Consider the following 9,395-nt stretch of genomic DNA (forward strand, 5'->3'; position numbering starts at 1 on the left):
TGTCTGTCAGGATCACATCCTTTGCTTTACAATTAAAAACACCCCCATTGCTACACTATAAGAATAATACTGTTTCAGATAGTTAGCCGGTGACTGGAATCTCTCTTAAAATGGCATGCATATATAATTTGAACTATAGTTTTAATTGCACCTACATAACTTGCACTGAGGACTGCACTGCCTGTTTTAGGGAGATCTGATTCAAGACTGCCACCTGCTGTTACAAAAATAATTTGATTTTAAACCATCAGAAATCTGCTATCCTTAGTGTATAACTGATCTTAGATTTTATGGTCCATTATGGTCTGGATTTACGTCACTACATATTATTTTGGGTAATTTAATGGGAAATAATATTTATCAACCTTTTTATGTCAAACAATAGGTCAAACAATATAGGACTAATGGGAGGTGTCGCATATTGATTGCATAATATTACTGGTTATTAGCTTAAAAATTAAAACTAAAATTAAAAAATAACTGACGAAAGGTGCATCTATGTCACAATATTACCCAAAAAATTACAGGGAAAGGGGCATCTTTGTTACTATTTTAAAATTAACATTGGCATATAAATATTTAGTATCAATAATATGTAATGTAATATATGTTAGTGAAGTCAAAGAAATAAATTATATGAGATGTAAAGGGAAAATACAGTATTTTCTATTCGATTTTACTGTATTGAATGCAAGTCCCGCCCACTTGCGAGCCGCTGAAACTGATTGGATGTCTCAATATGTGACGTCATATCCGTAGTTAGTAAAACAAGAGAAAAATAAACCCTTCAACCTATGGAGGAAGATAATCCCCAAATACTTGAATATGCTCACTCTGAGTTTAAAAGACAGAATTTCAAACGGGCAGAAGAACTTTACTCAAAGTTTATCTCGTCCTGCGCACAGTTCAGGTACTGTTTGTTCTGGTTTAAAGATGTAAAACAGTCCGCCACTGTGGTCGAGCTAGTGTTACAACATATTCTGTTATCTGTCAAGTTACTATGACCCAGTTTCTGCTGACTTAAATTGTGTTCATCCCTCTTCGGTGTCATTTCATTGCCATAATTGTTAAATAATCCATCTTTAACGGTGTCATATTTCCACAGGGAATGTGAAGCAAGTAGTTTGGCCGGTGCTTATAACAACCGAGGACAGATAAAGTACTTCCGGGTGGACTTTAATGAAGCAGTAGAGGACTTCACTTCCGCCATACGGACTGACAGCCGGTTTGAAATACCTTTCTACAACAGAGGTCTCATCCACTACAGACTGGGTAATAGGGTCATTATAAATAATATAATAGTATATTATATAATAATAGACAGAGCAAAAATATGTGACTTCCGATCTGCTTCAAAATAAATGTCAAATTTGGGATGTGTTATAAAACTTTGTCCTTTTGTTTTATTAGTTCATAATTCCAAACTGAAATAAAAATGTATTAAATAAGGAATCTATATCTATGGGTGCAAAGAATCACAATATCCATACCAGATTGTATACAAAAAGCTAAAAAAATAAAAATAAATAAGAAACAAAATGCAGATGCTTCCATACAGGCATGTGGGAATGTTTTGATCAGCATGAAAATTATTTTAATCCCAATCTATGATGGCCTTGACAGTCAACAGATCTCAACCCAATTGAACACCTTTGGGAATTTTTTTGACCAATATGTTTGACAGCAGTCTCAATCTTAACCATCATCACACCAAAATGGGGAACTATGTTTTGGAAGAGTGGTGTTCACTGGCCCAACACCTTATCAAAACACTTCCTGTTGTTTTTTCCTTAAATTTGTCAGTTACATATATGTTGGCAAACAGATAAAAATCAAAGATAAGGATTTACTACTATGGTTAAAGTGCAGTTTCAAAGAATAGCCTGTACTTTGAATCTGAAAGTAGAACAGTGAACTCAGGTTACAGGGCTTTATTACTGTTTAAAAAAAGGCCAGGTCAAAAGTCTGTAAAACTCCTAGTATACACCCTTTGACACACTAGATACTGAGATTAGTAAGATAATTAATGGGGGGGGAACACAGCACTGGCTCAATGAAATAAGAAATAAGCTTCTTTCAACAAATATGCCTTTCCACAAGCTTCCTGTTGTCCCTTTTTGCACAATACTTTGTGTCAGTCTTTCTTCAAAAGTCAACAAGCTGTCTTTTGATAGAGATCAGATATAGGTGGGTTGATGCTGTAGCCGTGAAGTCAGTCTGGTGTGTCCTTCCTTCTTTAATACTCTAGATGGAGCTGTGTATTCGCTGATGGCGCTCGTGCTCATGCTGCCCATTAAATAAAACTGCTGACTCTTAACAAGCCAATTAGGCATTACATTACAAATCATAAACGTATAATGTATGCACATTTTTTTTATATTTTACAGGTTTTTTCGACGATGCCAAGAGTGACTTCCAGCAAGCATTAAAGCTCAATCCAGATTTTGAAGATGCCAAAGTGAGCCTGCAACAGGCACTTCTGGACCAGCAGCACAAGATAAACAGGGGATACTGACAGCTTCATAAACTATAGAGTACATATTTTATATCTCCCTAAATCTGGTGGCTAAAGAAAACATGTACATTCTATCAAATAAAGTCAATTAACTTACATTTATGTACAACTGTCATATAACAAATTATCATTATTTGATCTGAAGAGGAATATTTAGATTTTTTTAAAGATATCAGCACAAAGATAAACATGAAAGTGAAACACAAGCAACATAAAGCAACCTGCACAAGCATTGACACCCATGAAAATCAGCAAAAACATTTGTAGTTTGAACACATGAAAGGATGTAGACATGCCAATGGATCAAGCGCAACGCTTGCATGGATTTTGTCAAGCAGTGCATTGATAATTCCTTTTCAGCACTCTTCCAGTTGTAAAAAAATGTTATGGCCTAATAAGTGAAAGTATATCATTGTATAAGTCTGTGTGTGGACTGCGCAGACTTATCGACCAATGCGCAACAAGTGAAACTATGATCTTGGGTTTTTACTGTTGTTAATAAATGTTATTGCACCATCCTGACGACACTGGGAGGAGGTTTGTGACTATAAACAAACCTTAATTAAGTGTTAGCATACAGTAAAGGTAATAATTCTCTCAGCTGCAAAGGAAAAACATGTTTTGTGTCTTAAATTTAGTCTTTCTAAAAGTATGGTTTTAAGGAAAGATTGTCGTCTTCTTTTGACACCGTGCCTCTCTTGAATAATTAAAATGATATATTTCTGATGCCAAACTCAAATGTATATATGTTTGCAACCAGTGAACAATAAATTATTTTTATTACACTACCAATTCATTTGTATGTATATATATATTAAGATTTTCCAGTCTTCATAAGACAAACATCCAGCTCTCCCACTGCGCGTGAGCTGGGTGGAGACTCACTAATGTGTCTCACCTGTGCATTCTCGTTAACTGATGTATAAAACAGCTGGTGATGGATCAGGGAATCAGTCAGCCACTTTGCTTCAGAGTTGGTTGGTCGGTCTGTCTGGGGTGTGCCAGGTTTTCAGTGCCAAGCTCTGATAGTGATTGAATTCCTGTAGTTCTTTTGTTTGGCTGCGTTCAGACTGCAACATGTGGAGGTTTGGGAACATGTAAGTTAATTTTGCTTCTATTTTCAAAAGACTGTTAGCTGCACATTTAATGTCTCTAAAATATTGTGTTTTTTTGTTCAGTTTGTTATGGAACTTGATGGCTGCAGTAATCCTCTTGGGTCAAGCAAGGCCAAATATGAAGCTTAATTCACAGTCAAGTAAGCCTAGATTCAAACAAAATTTTGTTGTTAAAGATTACTCTTCCTCACAAGCCTTTTCTTTTAACAGGCAGTGGTTTACGGTCAGACTGTGTGGGTAATCTAATGAGGCTGTCGTTGGACAAGGCCCTGGCAGTGGGGAACGAGCTTGAAGTGGAGGCCACCAGTGAGTAACAAATCTGCTCAAGGACATCATTTGTTCATCACTAGGGGAATAGTCATGTCAAGCTTTTTCTTTTCCCCAAGATGGCACCCAGCACATTGTGTTGACACCCAACTTGGCTGCTCAGTGTGGATTCAGTATGGAGTCTGACCCCTGGGGTAACACCAGAATCTACTCTTCTCTGATGGGCTGCTATGTGGACAACAAAGTATGTTTCAAGCTCAATTTATTAGATTACTTTTTATAATTTGGAATTGAGGAAACATGATGGTATAGTTCACATATTTCTTGAGATTTTCAGGCACAAAGTAGTTCCTATTTTGTATGTGCTTTCCTGGAAAAACTAAAATCAAGCCTCACTTTCTTTTAACTGTGCAGTTGTCAGTTTTTACTTTGAAGAGGACTAATGTAAAAATTCCAGGGCTGCATTGATCTGCCAGTTTTTTTTTTTTTTTCCCCTTAATTGTTTGGTCTATAAAATTTCCAAAGTGAGGTTTTAAAATATCTTGTTAAATTTAATTTACAATGCTAAAATGGACAAAGGTGACTGGAAATGGGTTTTTAATTTTTTGCATAAATGAAAAAGAAACTGCTTGTTTTCAGCTCTGTCTCCAGTAATGCCAACTTTTATTTTAATTTGTAGGACGATAAAACATTTAATGTTGGCGTAAGGCTCCAAATGTACGGCCACAGTCCTTCAGATGTGGTTACTCATGATGTGATGCAGACCTGCAGCTACACTCGGTGGGCCTCTAGAGAGATTCTCTGCGACAGGAACTACATGGAAGTAGGTCACTTTACATCGATGGTCCTACCATCTTGGTGTATACCAAATTCTAAAGGCCACCATTTCTTGGTTCTTAGGTGTCAAAGCACATGGCTACTCCTGATGCACAAGCTGAAGCTAAGGGACAGGCTAAAGATGTTCAAGAGATCAACACCGTTCCTGAGGTACATGTTAAAATTCTATTCTTGCAGTTGACTTGCTTTCACCCTGCACCATTTATCTCCATCAGAGGAAATTATTAATTCTTTCGGGGGTTTTTTGTTTGTTTTTTTTAGGCCTCTGGGTCAGCACATGGCATCTGGAAACTGACATTTTACACCCCTGAGCCGGTGGCAATGGTGCTGAGGGAGGCCGAACAAGCCGGCTATGGCGCCATGATGACCTCGACCCGTCTGGTTGTGCGATCCCCGTACAATACAGCAGAGACTTATTCGGAGGATGTAAGAAACACCCCAATCTCCAGTGTTTGCCTTTACCTTCTTGTAAATTACATTAAACTTGCATCTTTTAGGTGGCTGGAGTCCCCATGGAAGTTTTCAAGGTGAGCGCCTACTACAAGGCACCACATGGTCTGAGTGTAGTGAACTTGGCAGCTGCTTGTCCTACAGGTAAGTCTGGTACAATCAGTGGATGGACACGGTTAACATAATGTCACACAGTTGAGTCAACATTTGCTTTATCATTAACAGGTGGCGTCCTCTTCACCGACAATGTAATCTCTTGGCACGTACCTCGCCGTGTGACACCTCTGGTAGGTGGCAGCTTTGAAATCTTAGAAATGCACATGGGCATCAACGGGAAGAGGCTTGATGGGTCTCAGATGGCCGCACGGGGGTACACTCTGTCCTCCACCGATTTCCACATCGTCATTGAGATCCCAGTGGGCTCGCCTGATGGTTACTACAAGGTTTGGACGTCCTCTAGCTTAGAAATGCAAGAGTCACTAGTCTTTGCATGTTTTATTAAAATGTCATGAATAATTGCAGAGCCATGCCCCAGATTACCAGTACCACATCACCTTTATTGTGGAGCCCATGCTTGAGGTACTGTGGAGGACCACTGACACCCAGGATGATACCAGATACAAGGTTTTGTTCCCCATTACCACCCCTCTTATGCCTCGACCTCCCCATGTCCAAGACGGTAAGTCACATTTTCTGGCAATACTGAATTTCAAGCTCGTGGAGAAGGCTATAAACCTGTCTCATTCTGTTCTTCAGATACTGTACCGGAAACCCGGGTGTTCAGCGTTCACTTGGGGACCTTTATTCATGATGTGGAGTTGAGGAACATCACCTTCTCCACCGGAGTTCTCACTGTTGAGGAGAGCAGGGCCAGAGGCTTCACCGTCCAGGAGCATAGCTACTTCAACAGAACCAAGAGCTTTTCTCTTTTGGTGCCCTTCGATACCGATGTTGTCCTAAAACAAGTATGTAAAAATATATTTGCAAAATGTCACTCCATACCAGCTTATTTGCTCTGCATTTAAATGTTCAGTTGCATGACTGACTCATTTATATCTGCAGAATCCTGAACGCTTGGTGACAACCTACTTCCTCTCTCTGATCTTCGGGTTCATCATCCTGCCTGAAGAAACTCCATTTGCCCACCCAGTTGATTTGCAGGCATCTCTGCAGGATGTTGGTGAGATATTTTGGTTTTGTTTCTAGTTCATTATTGCTTTGACCCGACAGGGTGACCAGGGAAAACAATTTAACTATCACCATGAAACTCCATGTATTTAAGAGGTATATAGTTTGTGTTGCAAGTTCTGAATTTGTTTAAATATGGTAACTTTTGGTGACGTAAGGAGAAATCAAAAGATGCAAATACAGCTGTAAAATTAACATCTAAAATATGTATTTTTCCACAAGACTAAAAGAAGATGTTATGGATGCAAATTAGCCCCAAATCCTGACTATGCAGGAAAAACTTGGGTCTCCCGTTAGATGTTAAATAATTTAACGGGAGACTCAAATAAAACCAATGTTACCCCACTTAAAACGCAAGGAAGCAGTTGCACTGTCAAATTGTTTAACTTTTCTCTGCTTTTAGTGCTACCCACCATCACTGGCACCTGTGACCAGAACCTGTTTTACATCAGCGTGAAATACGGAAGTCAAGGAAACCATTTCAAGGCCATGGTTGGACCTCGAGAGATGACACCTGAGATGGCTGACGACTACCATTTCCAAGAAAATGGCACACATCTCAGCTTCATACTGCCATACGCTGCCAAGGACATTGCGTTTGAGGTATGTCGAACTATAAAAACTCCCCATAAATCTTCTGCATTGGTGAACTTCCCTTTGTACTTTCCCTACAGCTGATAACCTCAGACTCACTCAGAGCCAGAGTTGACTTGCTTCTGTTGGATCCCAGCAACAACTGGGTGCTTGCTGATCTCTACCTGGCCTGCAGCTTCCCCTTAAAAACAACCAGTAAGACATAAAAATTGTAGTGTTTCTGCTGCTTGGGATTGTTGGACATTTTCCTCACCCTTACCACCTTTACCCTTAGAGTGCTATGCCAATGGAACAATGACCGCTATGGCTGTGAAGGTGGAATCTCTGACCAATCTCATCCCAAGTATGCTGACCCTAAAGGACCAGTCCTGCAAACCAGCCATCAGTGACAATCGCTTTGCATATTTCTCTTTCAATGTTGATTCCTGTGGAACCACTAGAACAGTAAGTGTTGCGTCACCTTTAATTCACAAATTACTTTGAACATTCTAATGCCTCTTTTATATACATATTTTTAGTTCTTTGACCACTACATGCTGTATGAAAATGAGATTGGCCTGTATTATAATGACAACGACAACAAAGGAGTAGCCTATACATCACCAGTTGATCCTGACTACAGGTAAAGGGACACTTCCTATCTTTTATCCTGATATACCATCTTGTTAGAAGTCAACACCTCAAGTTTATTTTTCTCCTATAGACAAACAGTTTCCTGCTACTATGTGGTCAATGAGACCCAGACTGTTGCATTCAGCTCTAAGCAAACACGCTATGAACCCACAGCAGAGATCAGCTCAGGGCAGCTGATGGTGCACATGAGGCTAGCCCAGGGTAAGGTGGAATTTACCTAACACCATATCTAGTTTTTGCAAGAATGTACACGTTTTCCATGCCTTATTTTTCTGGACTCTTCTCCTCCCAGATTCCTCATACAATCTCTTCTACCAAGCAGAAGATTACCCAGTTGTAAAATATCTGAGACAGCCTCTGTATTTCGAGGTGGAGCTGATGGAGTCTACTGACCCAAATTTGGAGCTCATCGTGGAGAACTGTTGGGCTACACTTCATGAGGACCGTATATCTTTGCCTAGCTGGGATATCATTGTGGACAGGTAATGAGCAGCTTAAAACTGAGTGCCGCCTCGGTTTTCTCTAATATTGAAACTGATCTTAAAATTCAAGTTTACGGTGTTGACTTGTGACGTTCCACAAAGCATAATCTCAATTTGTTTAAAGAGGCATTCAAAAGTTTGTTTTATTCCCTCCCTAGCTGTGAGAATCCTGATGACAGCTTTGTGACACTTTTCCATCCTGTTGTGAGCAACGCCAGGGTTTTAGTCCCATCCCACATCAAACGCTTCTCTGTAAACATGTTTACCTTCACTAAAGATGAGGAGGTTCTGAAAGACGAGGTAAAATCAAACTCTTGTCTCAAAACAAAGCATGTATTGGCAACATGGCTCAGCTGCACCCTTCCGTCTGCAGATCTACGTCCACTGTGATGCAGTGATTTGTGACACAAACAGCCAAGCAGATGGTTCATGCAGAGGCCAGTGTGTGCAACCTACACGCCAGTTTAACTCCAGACAGCAAGGAGTAAAACGGGGTAAGTGACATCTAGGGAAAAACCTTTTTTTGTCAAATCTTCCGGCAGTTGGTGATCTATAATTTGTCTTGTGTTTCTAGAGCGACGAGGAACAGACTCTACCCACAAAAGGCAAATCTCTTCTGGGCCCATCTTTTATACATCTGGTCAAACTTCTGAATAAACAAATTTTCTAACAACATTTCTACAGTCTTTTCTTTGCTCAATGTGTAACAAAGCTTTGAAAAGTCCTATTTTGACCCTGCATCACCCAATTCATACATTCACTGCAGCAATTTCTTTGGGGGAGCTGTTGCAGATTGGACAGATCAAAGACACAATCTTTTTAAATTGCCTTAAGTAGCTGGGGTAGTGGTCCATGTGTACTTGTAAACCCTGGTTTATAAATTCTGAGCCTCTACAAGAGCATTGACTTCCAGAGCTAAATTAAAATGTCCCATGGAAACACTTTATTGCTCAGCTGTATGCAGAATCTAATGTACATTTTTACAGTTGTCAAAAGTATTTTGTAGAGCTATGAGTCTGACTAAACAGTTTAAGTAGCAGGATTGTAGATCCTAAACCTTAATGGTTTTTGTTCTCCTCACACCTTAAAGATGTAAATATCATGGTCCTTTTGCTAGTGTTTAGTTTTACTTACTGCCTTGTGTTCTGTCTGCCCTGATGTGTTCCACCTGTGTCAAATCACCCTGCTCTCGTGTATTTAGTCTGTGTGCTTCACCTTAAGTCAGGTTGGCTGGGTTTGTTACAGGAGTGCTTTGTGTCATACAGCCTTGTCGGCCTTTTTTTTTTTTTTTTTTTTTTTTTCTTTGTGTTCATT

The 9,395-nt window shown here is 39.6% G+C and overlaps 2 protein-coding genes across 2 annotated transcripts; both read left to right on the forward strand.

Annotated features, from left to right (window-relative positions):
* The first annotated feature begins 768 nt into the window (after window positions 1-768).
* On the forward strand, window positions 769-3,272 carry ttc32 (tetratricopeptide repeat domain 32). The gene is made up of 3 exons (XM_054618907.1): window positions 769-910; window positions 1,106-1,272; window positions 2,388-3,272. The coding sequence occupies exons 1-3, from the start codon at window positions 795-797 to the stop codon at window positions 2,513-2,515; spliced, it is 411 nt and encodes a 136-aa protein (XP_054474882.1). The 5' UTR covers window positions 769-794; the 3' UTR covers window positions 2,516-3,272.
* A 206-nt stretch (window positions 3,273-3,478) lies between these two features.
* zpax1 (zona pellucida protein AX 1) lies at window positions 3,479-8,750 on the forward strand. The gene is made up of 21 exons (XM_054618112.1): window positions 3,479-3,612; window positions 3,694-3,770; window positions 3,841-3,936; window positions 4,017-4,141; window positions 4,577-4,720; window positions 4,798-4,884; window positions 4,996-5,160; window positions 5,232-5,328; window positions 5,410-5,627; window positions 5,707-5,863; window positions 5,941-6,149; window positions 6,247-6,364; window positions 6,776-6,975; window positions 7,047-7,161; window positions 7,241-7,410; window positions 7,485-7,588; window positions 7,670-7,800; window positions 7,892-8,081; window positions 8,240-8,381; window positions 8,455-8,575; window positions 8,656-8,750. The coding sequence occupies exons 1-21, from the start codon at window positions 3,593-3,595 to the stop codon at window positions 8,736-8,738; spliced, it is 2,769 nt and encodes a 922-aa protein (XP_054474087.1). The 5' UTR covers window positions 3,479-3,592; the 3' UTR covers window positions 8,739-8,750.
* The last annotated feature ends 645 nt before the right edge of the window (window positions 8,751-9,395 follow it).

The sequence above is a fragment of the Anoplopoma fimbria genome, chromosome 18 (genome assembly GCF_027596085.1).
Source record: "Anoplopoma fimbria isolate UVic2021 breed Golden Eagle Sablefish chromosome 18, Afim_UVic_2022, whole genome shotgun sequence".
Classification (NCBI taxonomy): domain Eukaryota; kingdom Metazoa; phylum Chordata; class Actinopteri; order Perciformes; family Anoplopomatidae; genus Anoplopoma; species Anoplopoma fimbria.

Bases quoted from the DNA above. Each gene is read 5' to 3' on its own strand.
- ttc32 (XM_054618907.1), top strand. From the start codon at position 795: ATGGAGGAAGATAATCCCCAAATACTTGAATATGCTCACTCTGAGTTT. The intron at 911-1,105 runs GTACTGTTTGTT...ATATTTCCACAG, and splicing joins TCGTCCTGCGCACAGTTCAG to GGAATGTGAAGCAAGTAGTT. The intron at 1,273-2,387 runs GTAATAGGGTCA...TATATTTTACAG, and splicing joins TCTCATCCACTACAGACTGG to GTTTTTTCGACGATGCCAAG.
- zpax1 (XM_054618112.1), top strand. From the start codon at position 3,593: ATGTGGAGGTTTGGGAACAT. The intron at 5,161-5,231 runs GTAAGAAACACC...TGCATCTTTTAG, and splicing joins CAGAGACTTATTCGGAGGAT to GTGGCTGGAGTCCCCATGGA. The intron at 8,082-8,239 runs GTAATGAGCAGC...TTCCCTCCCTAG, and splicing joins TGGGATATCATTGTGGACAG to CTGTGAGAATCCTGATGACA.